This window comes from Pteronotus mesoamericanus, unplaced genomic scaffold (genome assembly GCF_021234165.1).
Source record: "Pteronotus mesoamericanus isolate MK-2021 breed Mesoamerican mustached bat unplaced genomic scaffold, CSHL_Meso_final contig_56, whole genome shotgun sequence".
NCBI classification, from domain to species: Eukaryota; Metazoa; Chordata; class Mammalia; order Chiroptera; family Mormoopidae; genus Pteronotus; species Pteronotus mesoamericanus.
The window spans coordinates 22,087,075-22,102,984 of record NW_026555201.1 but is presented as its reverse complement, the minus strand read 5'-3'; the positions used below and the strand labels follow the sequence as shown (position 1 = coordinate 22,102,984).

At 36.6% G+C, this 15,910-nt stretch overlaps 1 protein-coding gene and 1 non-coding gene across 2 annotated transcripts in view; one reads left to right on the top strand and one right to left on the bottom strand.

Annotated features, from left to right (window-relative positions):
* TMTC2 (transmembrane O-mannosyltransferase targeting cadherins 2) overlaps window positions 1-15,910 on the bottom strand; it is a 389,565-nt gene that overhangs the window by 186,682 nt on the left and 186,973 nt on the right. The window contains exon 3 of the mRNA XM_054580170.1: window positions 14,263-15,091. Coding sequence (XP_054436145.1) covers window positions 14,263-15,091 — 829 coding nt within the window. The remainder of the gene's footprint in view (window positions 1-14,262; window positions 15,092-15,910) is intronic.
* LOC129076104 (small nucleolar RNA ACA64) lies at window positions 3,006-3,129 on the top strand. The gene has a single exon (XR_008529715.1). It is a non-coding gene; the product is annotated as a small nucleolar RNA ACA64 (small nucleolar RNA).

The window sequence follows — 15,910 nt, the reverse complement described above, 5'->3', positions numbered from 1 at the left end:
GAGGTTATCCAACAACTACTTGAGGATGAGGCATTTTTGCATTACTTGAAAATCTTAACATTGAAACAAATAATGCTATTACTCATTTAACTAACTTAAATGTGTAACTCAGAAAGTTCTACTGCCCAAAAGAGAGCTATTACACAGGGGCTAAGATTAACAGGAAGAATTAGGAAAATTTAAAATCAAAGGGTCAATGCACTGAAATGACATTATCATATCAACTGAGCAGGATAAGAAAGAGAAAGACTGGCTCACTCCCCTGCATCTCTAATCTTAGCCGGACTGGATCCCAACAGGGAATCCTCAGAAGCCATTAAAGAATCTTTCAAGAAGGAGGCATAGGTAAACACATCCCACCTCCTTGTACAACTACAGCAAAAATTACAATTATGCTACAAAACAAATATCACCCAGAATCATCAGAAAATTGAGCTGTATAAAAGTCTGACAACCAAGGATTTAAAGAAGCCACAATCATGCAGGCCAAGAGGAAAGATGAAGATGCGGAGAGGTGGAGAGAGGCATGGAGACGGGGAGTGGTGCAGGAAGGTGCAGACAAGCCTATTGGGAGGTCCCACGCCTAGTGTGGTGGATAAAAATCAGGATGGATGCCTTGGGAACAAGGCCCAGACCAGACCACCCAGCTCGGGATTCTAGCACCAGGATGATAAGTCCCAATAACCTCTGGCTGGAAAAGGTAGTGGGGGTTGGAGTGATGGAAGAAACTGTGGGATTCTCAGGGGACTCCCCTTAAAAGGGCCCACAACAGACATAGGACTTATGCACTCCCTCCCTCCCTCAGGGATTCTGCACCAGGGCAACAGCTGCAAGGGCACCAGTGGCATATGGGAAGAAACTGAAGTGACTGGCATGAGGGCGAGTGCTGGGAGACAGCTTCCTTCTGGGAAAAACTCCAGTGGCCACATGGCGACACTGTCCCCTCTCTGAGCCCTCCCCGACACATAGCCACAGAAGGGTGACGTGGCTAGCCCGGCTCTGGCGATAACCCAAGGTTCTGCCCCATACAACTCAGAGGAGTGCTTTTTATAGTAGGCCACACCACTAAGACAGGAAGTCAAAACAGCTCTACCTAATACACAGAAACAAACACAGGGAGGCTGCCAAATTGAGGAGACAACGAAATATTGCCCAAATGAAGGAACAGAACAGAACTTCAGAAAAAGAACTAAACAAAATGGAGATAAGCAACCTATCAGATACAGAGTTCAAAACACTAGTTACCAGGATGCTCAAGGAACTCATTGGGCACTTTAAGAGCATAAAAAATACCCAGGCAGAAATGAGAGATTATTTCAAATGAAATAAAGAAAAACCTACAGGGAACCAACAGTGGAGGGAATGAAACTGAGAATCAAATCAATGATTTAGAACATAAGAAAGAAAAAAACATTCAATCAGATCAAGAAGAAAAAAGAATTAAAGAAAAAAATGAGTATAGGCTAAAGAGCTTCTGGGACAAGTTCAAACTTACCAACATTTACATCATCAGGGTGCCAGAAGGAGAAGAGGAGGATCAAGAAATGGAAAAGTTATTTGAAAAAAATAATGAAAACAAAACTTGCTGATTGGTGAAGGGAATAGACATACAAGTCCAGGAAGCACAGAGAGTCCCAAACAAGATGGACTCAAAGAGAACCACAACAAGACACATCATAATTAAAATGACAAAGGTCAAAGATAAGGAGAAAATTTTAAAGATAGCAAGGGAAAAGTAGGTAGTTACTACAAAGGAGTTCCCATAAGACTGTCACCTGATTTCTCAAAAGATACTTTGCAGACTAGAAGGGACTGGCAAGAAGTATTCAAAGTCATGCAAAGCAAGGACCTACAAGCTAGGTTACTCTATGCAACAAAGCTATAATTTAGAATTGAAGGGAAGATAAAGTGCTGCCCAGATAAGGTAAAACTAAAGGAGTTTATCATCACAAAGCCATTATTATATGAAATGTTAAAGGGAATTCTGTAAGAAAAAGAAGATCAAGACTATGAACATTAAAATAGCAATAAATTCACAACTATCAACAACTGAATCTAAAAAACAAACTAAGCAAACAAGCAGAACAAAAGCAGAATTATAGATATGGAGATCATTTGGAGGGTTATCTGTTGGGAGGAGGAAGGGCAAGAATGGGGGAAAGGGTGCAGAGATTAAAAAGTACACATTGATAGGTACACAATAGACGGGGGACGTTAAGAACAGTATAAGAAATGGGACTTATACACATGACCTATGGACATGAACTAAGGGGGAGATTGATGGGGGGAATGGGGGTGCTAGGTGGGGGGGGTCAAAAGGGGAAAATGGGGACAATTGTAATAGCATAATCAAAACATTTTTAAAAAATCTTTCATACCAAACACATCTACTGGACACACATTAGTGATTAATAAATATAACCCACCAGTAAGAATGATTAGGTATGTGCTCTTAGAGGCAGAAATCATATATTTTATCTGTGAGTCCTAAATAATATTGACAAGCATACTATTTACATGTTAAGTTGATTAAAACTCATAGGAAAACTGTATTTTGCTATCAAATAATCAGAAATAGGGTTAAGATACACTTTTTTAAACATAAGGTGTTAACCTAATAAATACTTACTCCAAGCTCATTTTGGGAATGAGCTAAGAACCAACAGCCACAACCAAAACATGGCTGACTCCGACCAAAGCACCAGATTGCCCCTTGCCCCAGAACTGCAGCGCAGCACAGGGCATGTCGCTAGAAGGACTTCAGTGACTGTATAACCTGCCCTAAGGATATATGTCAAAATCAGAAATGTAACAGCAAAGGAGATTTTAAAATCCTGCATCACTGTTTCCAAATAACATAATTTCAAGCACAAAAGTAATTTCAAATATATTGTGATTAGAGGTAAGAAAAATGCAGAATCTATAGATTCATATGATATCATCAATATGCTTGTTTTCATTATACAAGACCAGAAATTTATTTTTACTTTAAAATTATTTTCATCGGTAGTTGAAAATCACCTGCGGTTTTGTTCGTGACCGTGGGTGAGATTCGGTGCCCAGAGTCTCCGTGGGCCTCAGCTCACCGCCCATTGTGTGTGGGGAGGTGAAACCCAGGCCCCGACATGTGTCACGAAAGGAAAAATAAATAAATAAATAAATAAATAAATAAATAAATAAATAAATAAAATTATTTTCAGCATACACAGTTTTGGACAATGCCATTCACCGTAGTCACTAGAGTGAATATGACTTGATGTCATCCTTGGAGTATTCAGATTATTTAAAAACAAGGTAAGTAGAAGTATGACGTGCTCTACACCATTACAGCAAACCACCAAAGCTTATCGTAAAAGTCAAAGAAACTAAGCCAGCTGATAAAGCAAAGTCAGGTAATATCTCAAAATATTTCAAACCTTCCCGTGTGTTCTGGTGGTCTCATGATGCAGTCTGAGAGATTTATTCTAGTTTCCCAAAGAACAAGAACAGAAGAAGAAAAAATGTTCACCACATATTTCCTTATTATATAAGTTGCAATATGCAGAACACCAAACATTGTAAGACTGTAAGTTTCCTCTGCCATCCAGGGAAAGAACTGCACTTAATAAACCAAAGTGTGTTGATACCTCAGTAATCTGTTCTTGTCAAAATCTAACTCTCAGCTCTTGTACTGCATATCTAATCCAGCTCTTTCTTTCTACAATTACAATTCCTGGAGAGGAAGTTTTTCTAATTAAAACAGAAGTCTACACAACTTCCAAAAAAAAGATATAAATGTTGATATTTTAATATAATATCCCATGGTATTTTGCATAAAGAAATTAAACTCTTTAAAATGAATAAATGTTCAGAGTAGCAGTTAGTATTATTGGGAATTAGATTCCTAAATACAAGAAACAATAAAGCTTCTAATATAGCTCTGCCCTCCTAATAAGAAGGTGCTGATTTTTTCCTTTTTAAATTTCTTTCTACTATTTAATCAAATCTGACTGTGCTTTCTTACTTGGAAAACAATATTATCATTTTTAAAATCAAAACTTTTAATGTTTGATCCTTACTTAATTTTTAGTAAGATCAAAATATATGCATTTTTGCTAAACCCCCAATGGCAATAAATTTAACATTAATATGCAATGTTAAAGAGATTTAATTTAATAATCATATGCATAATAATAGGGCTCACACTTTAAGTTATCATCTTATAAAATTATATATAAATAGTCCTCTACAGCCAACCACTTTTCAATAATTATATAACTTGGAACAAATCATATTTTTGGATAATCCCTTGAGACTGAACAGACTTAACTGAAATTCTTTTAAATCCACTATCAATCATAATAGATGTCTGTGGATACTAGGAATAAAACTAAAAAATATACTATTTGTCTTCTTGAAAATCTGCTACATCTGTAACATCTGAAACCTTTTAATACAGCAGGAAATGAACATATTTTCTTTCACCCTTCTCTGTTTTTAAAGGTCCAACATCTCTAATTGGATTTTGCATGAGATAGTGCTCTAACATACTTCCTAGCTTACTCTAGCATCTTAGTTTTCTGTTGTAGAAGAATTAAAATTTTCAAAAATATCTGCTATGATCTTAAACATACAACTCTATTCTCAAATATAACTTCTAACATGACTGACCATTCGTTAATAGATGCTAGGTTTGAAGATATCTTAGGTTTCTCTTTCTGGTTGTACAGCGAAACTCAATGTTCAGAGAGTCCCTTTATGTATAGAATACATAAAATTTTATATAAACAATAAAAATATTTCTTCATCAATGTATCATTTGATAAAAAAAGTAAGTCTCCCCAAGTCTAGAAACTGCAAGGAGGCAGGAATCAAGAAGGATAGAAAAGCTCTGAAGATGGCATCCTCTCTGCCTCTGTCTGCAAAACTATGATGAACCAGGACTTCGCCTTTAATGGACTTGGCTTCAAATGGCTGGACTGCAGAAACCACAGAAACTCTATACCCCTCAGGAAACCATCTGGGTAGATGAACTAGAAACAACCAAACAAAAGGAGAAGATGGATGTATTATCGATCATATTTGGACAAACAGAAAAAAAAAGAAAAAAATTCCCTGGGAATTCCTTTACATAAATATACCTTCATAAAGTTTTAGGGCACACGGTATCTGTTGTCCAAAGAGCCTCAAATCAAAAATATCTCTTAAGCTACAGCGGCGGCAAAGATAAAATTGATCCAAAAGTTAACATGGATGTTTCCAAAATCATAAAAGAAATTAAGTCCACTGAAAAATGTATACCCTCTCATAAATAAAACATCATGCTTAGTTAAGTTTTGCAGGTAAATTCTGCCAAATATGTATGGGAAATGGTAACTGTAATCTTCTATAATATAATTCAGGAAACAAAAAAAGATGTGATACTCTCAAAATTATTCTGTAGTGTTAATCGATTCTAAAACTGAACTGTGACACCATAAGATCAAAACTGCCAATCTCACTCAGAAACATGGGTGAAAAACAAATTTAGAAGAATAAAACAAAGTAAACACATTATAGCTAATTCCTCCATTGATTTCCAGAGATGCAAAGGAAGTTGACATTAGAAAATATATTAATACAAACTACCAAATTAAAAGATTGAGTGTGTGAAAAGCCACATCGTTATCCATATAAATTCAGAAGGAGAAACCTTAAGCTAGAAAGAAATATTTACTAATAAAAGTTATTTCCAGAAAAACCTATAAAATGCACATGATTAATGGTGAAATATTAAAAATTCTTTAAAAAATAGGAATGAGGAAAAAAACCTGCTGTCATCACTTCTGTTTAACCCTATAATATAGGTCCTAACAATAGCATAAGCAAAATGAATTGAAAGAAAGAAAACTGAAATAAGGGGAGATATGAGGGCAGGACTTCAAAGATACTGGTAATCATTTTTTCTTAAGTTGCAAAATGGGCATTTCTTTTACCAATATTCTTTAAATGTCACAAATATAAAGTGTATGTGGGTTCAGATATATATTTGTCAATGAAAAATATATTTCATAAATATTTAATAGAAGAAATGTTATAGAATGTTAAGAATCAAACACAAAAGCTAATACGGATAGCAGAATAATTTAAATTCATACTTAATCATATGCTAGTTTCAATTCTTTTAAAATATAAACACTGGTAAATATATTCAATCTAAGACAACACTAAGTTTAGATTTGAGAGCTTTTAAAAGCCCCTAAAGGTTGTAAAAGTTAGTTACAGATGACCTCAAAGACAGGAACAGCAAACAGTATGTCACCTGCTTCACTGATAATACCCCACCATAGGACAATTTTTAGTGAGTCTGTTGCGATCTAGAAGTTTTCTTTACACACAACCTACTCACAGTCATTAGAGCTAGTGCAAAAGAAAAGAATTGTGTGCCATTCCATTCTTAGTGGCAAGAAAACCATATGGTTTTGAACTTCTGTGAATACTCCATCCATCTCTTCTGAAAAATAACCATACTTGATTTCCTCAAGAATCAAATGTTTAAATGGGCCTTAATTTAATGATTCAACAAATTTACTTTTTTAAACAACTTAGTCTAGTTGAGTGAATGACACACTTTCATTCTATTCTTGTTAGCCCTAATATTTCCTATTTCTCTTTTCTGCTCAAAGGAAAAGAAATGAACCTTTTTGAAAAGAACAACACACAATTTCTTTACCCTGATTCAGCTTTGTATTATTTTTCTCTCAATCAGCCTTTAGTGATGTGCTTAGCAAGCTATCTCTTACATTTCTCTGTTACAAATGAAAATCTTGTATTTTACAACTCTGATCAGGCCAGTTAGTCTTAACAATATACTATACTGGTTTCCCTTCCTGACTTAACTGCTTTGTTGTAAAAATCTGAACATCTTTTCAAAAATGTTCATTTTACTTTAGAATAACCTGGTATGTTATCAACAAATAAAATAATAAAATTTACTACTTCATTTCAAAGCTAGCTGATTAATTGTAGTTCATCATAGTTAAAGAAAATACTAAATTAGAGATAAACAAGAACTTAGATTATAAAATCCACAACATATTAGTCAAGTTTCACATGACTCAGAGGCTTGGATTTCACTTGAATTATAAGTTGTTTCCTAAATAAAATTATATTCCTTCAACATACTTCTTTCTGGAAATCTGAAACAATGAGAAGATGAAATAGGAATATCAATTTTATTGAAATCCAGTAAGAAAAGCTGTCAAATGTTGCATAGCTGAAACAACTATTTTATCTCTGCCTTAAAAAAGAAAAACTAAATGGGCAATATTTGTTATTTGCATTAGGAGGGGAGGAATATAAAATGCTTGTGTAATTAGAGTTTCAAGTATGTGCATCATTTTATATACATACTTTATATTGAGCATTTCACATATTTACATTAGAAACAGGCATTAAAAATAAACTTTAGCTTCTTAACAAAATTTCCTTGGATTAACCCTGCATAATTTTTCCTAATTATTTTTTAATAAGTTGTTTTCATACCATTAAAAATCAGTCAAATATATTCTTTAAAGCAAATTGATAAACAAGCTATTCTAAAAAACTGATTTGACTTTGAATCTATAACTTAATTAAATGTAAATATCTTTTAGCATACCAGATATGCTACCCATATGCTATCATTTTTCTTTTATGTCTATGTGCTCACTGATCTGTTTATCTATAATAACTTCATTAGGCTGTGCTTACGACCTTAATTAATAAGGATGTCAGCAAGTCACTGGTTTTAGGGAATAAAGCAATGAGTTTGAGATGCTGGCAAATCATCCAGGTTGAGAAGTTCCACATAGATATGAGGTCATGGGAAAATAACTTAGAAATTCGATGACACACTTATTAACCTCATATTATTTACCAGATAGTATTTTAATTAGATTCTACACAGAAAGGAAAATAGAGGCAGTCTTTGGACAGAACCCTGATAAATCAATCTGGAGAGGAGGCAAAACTGTAGGAGAGCTGTGGAAAATGAGAATATAGTCAAAATTGTGCAGTGCCTTGAAAGCCATAGAAGCAGAAGACAATTGTGCCAAATTCTACAGAGAGCCAGACACAGGGGGGATTTAGATGAGGCCAAGAAAGGTGGTCATACATTTAACCACTTTGTAATGAATTTTAAAATGCTTTTTTCAAGTAAATATTAATCAATATGGTTTATAAAATATGTTCTTTTAAGCAGAAAATAAACCCTTTTAAAAATTATGTGGCTTGCTCATTAAAGCAATCATCAGAGACAATTTCCTCTTTCCTAAGCACAAAAATGCAGAGTCCTTGTGAAATCAGCAAACTCCAGTAATCAACCCTGTCTAGTATTTTCCTGACATTATCAACCACATAATGAGACAAGACTTGTGGTTTACATAGTCCAAATCAGCTATCATTTCTCCGCTCTCCCAATTTAAGCCATAAATTAGCAGCACAGTCACTACGACAGGCTTTACCGATCATCATCTGCAGCTGATCAGTTAATGACTGGCAGCTGTCTACAGGAACCTGTTACTGAAGGCTTTATGTATGAAGCTTTAAGTATAATGTTCCAAGAGGCTTAAAATCATATTCTGTTAAAGCACGTGGTAGACTGAAGAACTCCAAGACTTGGAAAGGCTTTCAATGGAAGGGAAAACCTAACTCAATGAAATAACTATAATCTCAGACAACCTTAGGAAAGACTGACTTTAAAGTGTTTCTAATCTTTTGCTCAAATAACAAAATAAAGTAAGAAAAATCTGCCTTAAAGAAGATTACTGCCAATCTTGTAATTGGTAAGGAAGTAACTATAGGCGGAATTATTACTATCATGTTCCACATAGGAAAAATAGGAAACCTGGACTTAAAGAGTTCTGCCTTTTATCAGAATGGAAGCATATGTCACAGAAGGCAGTCATGGAATCCAAAACTAATTCCACTCCCAATTCTATCCCTCCTACTATGAATACACCTGAGTGCAGTGTATCAACTGCATAATACTTCACGTTTGCCTTGTTTGTGCATGTACCTCTTATCTCCACAGAGACTATAAATCCTCTTTAAAAAGAAGGATGATGGCTTTAACGTGTATTATCCAATGTATTCATTGCACAATGTCGTGACTTTACCAGGCACTGTCCTAATTGCCACATACATGGCAAAAATCTCCATCTTCTTGCGTCTTAGATTCTCCTGTATGCTGAAAATATATTCAGACAACAAACACATAAACATGGACAATGCCGTATGTGAAAGAGTAATGAGTGTTACAAAAAAAACAAAGCATGAGAAGAGGATAGGGAAATACTGGGTAAGGCAGAGGCAGAGGGGTAGTTCCAATTCTGATTTTTGAAGAGTAGCTGATTTTACGAACAGCAATTTACTTATAATGCAACACTGGGCCCAAGTCCTCAAGATGGAGAGAGAGACAGAGGTGAGAATATCCTAGGAGACACGTTCTAGGAAGAATCAATGACAAGTGCTAAAGCTCTGAGGCAGGAGCTTCCATGCATATAGAAGGCACATGAAAGGGGCCAAGGACTGGAGCGACAGAAATACAGGGTGCAGTCCGTGACTGAGAGCTTTAACTCTGAGACAAATGAGGGCTCAGGGGAGAAGAGGGGCCACCAGTGCCTGACACTGGCTTGTGTTTCAAAGGGATCTTTAGGGCTGCTGGTTAACTGTAGACTCCAAGGATGAAAAATGGAAGCAGCGTTCAGCTCAGACACGGAAAGAGGTTAGAAGTCATCATTCCCATCATACAACAAAAAAAAAGCTAAACAAATAAAACATCAACAACTTTTCTTGGAAGTATCAGTAAACTGAGGTTGCAGGGCAAACCACACCCTAAAATCTGAAGAGAGGCAAATCCAGAGTCACAGCAGAGATGTGATTCCCTGGAATAGAGGCTGTTGGAGGAGGAAGTTGATGGGAACAATTAACTTGTAATTTTGAGAAGTTGCCAGAGGCCAAATGTGAGTGAGAAACTCATGGGGTCACATTAAAGTTAGGGGTTTCTCCTCTTTCATGGGTTTTGCCTTTGTGGATACCACCAGGTTCTCACTGTGAAGAACCAAGAAAGATGTCCTCCTGGCTCTGGTGCGGGGAGGGGAAGAAGAAATAAGGCTTTTGAAATACAGGAGTCTGCGCTAATCAGGCGGCTATGTTCCAAGATCCCAGTAGATCCTCAAACCAAGGACAGCACCAAGCCCTACAGTCATTTGTCACTTAACAACCAGATATTATACATTTGGAGAAATGCATCGTTAGGCGATTTTGTCTTGTGTGAAGATCATACAGCGCACTTAACACAAACCTAGATGATACTTTCATGTGACTGGCAGCGCAGTGGGTTTGTTTATATGCCATCACCGCTAACAGTGATGTCTTGCACTCGGACTTAAGGACAGCTACTACTTCACTAGCAACAGGAATGTTTGGCTCTAATATAATCTTTTAAGATCACTGCCCTATGTAAATCCATCATTTACGGAAATGTCATTATGTAATGCATGACTGCATACACTATATTTTTCCTACACATACACATCTATGATAAAGTTTAATTCATAAATTAAGCACAATATATTGTAATAAAAATTGTGAGTGTGGTGTCTCTCTCTCTCTGCTTATTATCAGCGAAGAAACCAAAGTATATCCGGAGAAAAATGCAGACAGACTCGGGGAGAACACACAAATTCCACACAGACAGTGGTCCAGCTGGGAATGGACTTTTTTTCTCATTAACATGGCCTGATGTACAGCATGGATACTGTAGAAAGAGGGGTGATTCACGTTCCAGGCAGGAGTTTTCTAGATAATATTTTCAGACCAAGGTGGACCGTGGACAACTGAAAGCATGGAAAGCAAAACCTAGGATAAGGGAGGACTACTGTATGCCCTTATCTTTCTCCATAACACAGGTCTGCTCTCCAGAAGAAAGACCTCACCAAAGCCTTGAGCTGCAGGCCAAGGCCATTCTTCTCAGGCCAGACCCCCTGGCCTCCCCTCTCAACTGCAAGGGGAGACGGGGAAAACTCATAAACACTTAGGAAGGTCATAGCCCAGAGACACTAAAATTGAACCAAAAAACAATACAACACCCTCACTCCCATTTTACCACCATATCGGCAGGGCTCCAGTGCAATGACAGGGGATTCCAGTGGAAAGAGATGCAAAACATAGACTCAGTTCTTAGTGAAGCCTGAAGACAACAGGGGAGGCAAGAACAAGAACACCAGGAAAATCTGATGCCTCCAACATAGGTAACTACAGTAACCATTAAACACAGCCCAACTCGTAGAAAGGCTAACATTAAACACCACACTAAGCCTATTTATCTCAGTTCCTATTACCCAACCCATCATGTCGTTTTTAACCAGACATTACACAGCATGCAGCAAGATAAGAAGATAGAAGCAGGGAGATCAGATCACACACTTTTAGCAAGAATCCAATGAAAGATAAAGGTGGCTTGGGCCATGGTGGTAGCAGTGTGGTGGTAGCAGTGGAGGTGGTAGAAAGGGGTCAAGATCTGGATGCATTTTTGTAGACAGCAGAGATGATTTGCTAATGAAATGGAAACAGGGTATGAAAGAAATAGCAGAGGTATGGAGGACTCCCAAGTTTCACCCAGAGCCACTGGGAAAATGGAGCTGCCATCAGCTGAGATAACAAAGGCTTCAGGTAAAGCAGCTGGAGTACAGGGCTTCAGCAAGTCAATTTTTGATGTCTCAAGTGACTTATAATACTGATTAGTTGTGTATTCATTTAACTAATAATTTTGGAGTGCCTAAAAAGTATAGCACTTCTTGTTAGGAAGAAGACATGAAAATATACTGGAAGCTGAGGAAATGCTCAATAATTATTTCACTGAGGGAATGGATAAAGGAACAAATGATCAAACATTTTACCCATGTCACCAAAATAACTTCATAAGAATCATAATCATAACTGTCAACAATAACAGTATAGTAGGTAATGCAGGAAAACACCTAGAAGTTTACAAAATGCTTCCACCAAGCCCAGGACAGAGACTGTTACGCACACTCTAGCTAATCTGAGCACCGGCCCTCCCTTCTTTCAGAGCAATAAAATCTGGCTGGGTACTTGACTTCCCAGAATAAAGACAGCATTTCCCAGCCTTGCCTTCCTTGCAGTGAGGTGTAGCCAACAGTCTGTTAGCAAACATGGGGCATACAATTTCTGAGAAATCCCTTTAAGAGAATGGTTATACCCACCACTTGCCTTTTCTCTCCCTCGTCCTTTTAGCTAAAGTGCTGATGTGATAATGAGCCACTCTGAACTACACGGACAGGGTGACACTGCTGAGATGGCAAAGGAACAGAAGAGAAGGAGCCGGGATCCCGAAAACCCATGGCGCCATCTTATCAGCACTGGGCTGCACATACTTAGATTGTTACATGAAAGAATAAAGCTTCTATCTTATTGAAGTCACTGTTATCATGGCTCTTTGCTACAGTAACTTAAAACCGAACCAATGTATTTATTAAATTCTCAGAACAATCCTGTGATACAAATAACGTGCTGAGGTTCCTTAGTATGTATCTTGTTTTAAACAGCAGGAAAGTAAACTGGTAACACAGCCTTGTTTTATATACTTATATCTACCAGCGGGGGAGGGGGGGCTAACGAGAAAGCATCCTGTGAGAGCTGACTGCAACAATTTTTACAGCAAGATTTAGGTTCAGGAACTCAATAATCTGTATAGCACTCACTACCTAAAAAAGCCACATGGTGAAGATTTTTCCACGAAAATATGCTATGCGCTAGCTCAATTTTAAAGTTTCTAGTCCCATTAAAATCCTTGCGGTCTATTAAGCATAAGTACCAACAATTAGTTCCTTGGCTTAAAGAAATGCTCACTGAATTCTTGACTTAATTGGTAATGAGATAAGGATGTCAGAGTTGTTTATGGTGTGTCTAGATCAGCGAGTTTCAACCGGTATGCCACAAGAATTTTTAAAACATGCAATAATACCTGACTATTTAGTCAGAGACACTGACCTCTTTTCCCTGAGATTGTCAAATAAAAAAATGACAACAGCCAACACAACAATAGCTGCCTGATGTGAATAAATCAAAATTATACCTATTGTTTTTGTCAGATCAGCAAAAAAAAATTTTTGGTATGCTGCAGAATTTTAGTAATTAGTTTATGTGTGCCATGAGATGAAAAAGGCAGAAAATCACTGGTCTAGATCTTTAGATATAGATCCTGATAGAGAGCAGCAAGTCATTCCATGCAATTGAAATAGTTTTGTATTTTTGGTATTTAAATCCTGGCACAGAATTGTATTGGGAAAAGTTAAAAAAGACCAGTTCAAATGTTATGCAAGCAAACATGCATTAAAGAATACATAACTAAAAAATGGCTTTTGAAGAACAAGACTATTTAGCACTATTTACTATGACATATTTCTGCACTTAAAATATAAACTTATTTTCATTCAATTGCTCTCAAGCTTCCTTCACCATTTAATTGCCTAAACTAGAGAAATCCATTGTAACAACTTTTGACTATTTATGGTTTAAAGGAGACTATTTTTTACTCTGGCTACAGTTTCTGAGATTTGCTAAAATAACTTTCTAAATCAAAAAATAATAATAATAAATACAATCAATCTTCTCACAGTACCGTGAAAACTTCATTTCCCCAAGTGCCTTAATAACTCTTAAATAAGAATGTGCTAACCACCTGGCAACACCCCAATTATTAAGCATCTGCAAAGCTAAGGGTGACCCACACTTGCACGCATACACACTGACACCTAGAGACACAACTGCAGGATTCAAAATAGACTTACCTCCAAATCTTTTAAATACGTCAATGTAGTTCTTGTGGTATTTCCTCAGGCTTAAAAAATAAAAGAGCTAAAGTATACTTAAGTGTTTTAACCTGACTTTTATTATATGATGAAAGAGATGATGTCCATATCAGTATTTGAAAATGTGGAAACCAAGCATTTTTCTAACCTCTGATAATAGTCAGTATGTTTACATAACAGGAGTTCTAATTCCTCTGGACAAATGTAGCCAAGGACATAGGAAAATACTTCCCTGTTCCAAATAAGGAATGCTGATACATCTCTAAAGTGTACTGCTCATCTCTTTAAAAAACAGTAAGAGAAAAAGATATGGGTATTGCATAAAAGCACCTCCTCATGCTTGATACTGTGTTTTAAGGCAAGAAGCAAAGATAAAGAAGGCAGAAAGAGTAAACTGTCTAGGCAAAAGCATAAAATAAAGTATTACCTTTAGCTGGGTTTACTTTTATCCCTGACCTATACAGCATTTCCTCATTCTGCCAGTCTCCATTCCTGATTGCAGTCTTGAGTCCATAGAAAACAATTAATGTAGCCGTAGCATAAAAAATCAAGCTCTTCAGAAACCGCTTTTGGATTTTGACATAAAGGGCTCTGGCACCCACGGTAATGAGGAGGCAGAAGCCCATACTAGGGATATACAATACTCGCTCTGCAATTACAAAGCCGACGTAAAAAAACAGGTTCGTGGCAGGAACAAAGGGTATTATTAACAAAGATAAAGACAGAACAACAATGTTCTCCGTAGAAGGAAGTTGCGTTGTCTGTGATACATTACTTTTAATACCATTTTCTACTTTGGGTGCAAAACTGGCCTTAATCTCTGAGTTCCGGTACTCCACATCTGAATGGCAGCTATGTCCATTTGCATTTTGCCTGCCATTTGTTACAAATTTCCCATTGCATTCTCTTTCCATGCTTGAGCTCTTTAAACCATAGTAGGCGAGGAGGAGAAGTCCAATATAGAAGGCCACAGTGTGTAGGTTTCTCCAATCACAAATTGTTTTGAGCAGAGGCACGGCATCCATGGACCAATCAAAGCTGAGGGTATCTGGGCAGAGCAACAGCCAGAGGTTCTTTGTTGGCAAATAGAAGAAGGTGAGCGTGCGAGCCAGGAGGCTATCTGAATCAGCAGCCGGGTTGTCGGAGTTGGAAAAGCTTGGTGGTTTGTTTCCCATCCAGTACAGACGGGCACCCAAAAGGGAAGTCCCCCAGAGAGTTAACAAACTAATGCTGAGGAAAAGAGACAAATTCTTCCCCTGAAACCAAAAGAGAGGGGGAAAAAATTAAGATAATCATCACTACAACATGGGAACATTTAACATTTAGAGATGAAATACATTTTTAAATGGACAGTTAAAAACACATCACTATGTCTCAAATACGTGACTTCATTCCCATCCCCTTTTACAAATGTTTAGGGACGTTTTAAGCCCCCAAAAATTTGACTGTGGAATCCTCCTTGCAACTTTTGATGAGTATTTTCTTTCTCAGAGAGATGAGTATCTCTTTTTTTTTTTTTTTTTGATGAGTTTCTTTTTTCCAATTGACAGAATTACTAAGATTGAGACACTAAAGTTCTGAAGTAAGATGCTCTTACACTCATTCTAACTTAATGGTAACATCTGTAAGAGCTAAATAAATGAAAAAATGAAAGAAAAACTGAACAGGTTAAAAAAATTGGTATGAAAATGTTTTAAGTGGTAGAGTATCTCAGATTTTGTGATTGGCTACCGTGTTTTAAGTATCAGTCTACACTGAAAATCACAACTTTCAAGTCTCTTTAATGCTTTCTAACAGAATTGTGGTAAAATTTATATCTTATAAAAATGAGATTCTAATAAAACTAAATCTCTCTTATAGCCTTACTCACTGCTCCTGTGGAAACAGCCTTAAAAATAAGATAAAAGAAAGCATGGAAAAGGTTTTATTTATTAATTTTAGTTCCTATGCTTTGATTTATAAATTAAATCAAATTAACAAATTTTTATTGAGCTTTAGCTAAAAGCCAAGTGACCATACAATTAGCCTTAGCACTTTATTGTTCTTGGCTTGGTATAGCAAATTGATTCAGCACA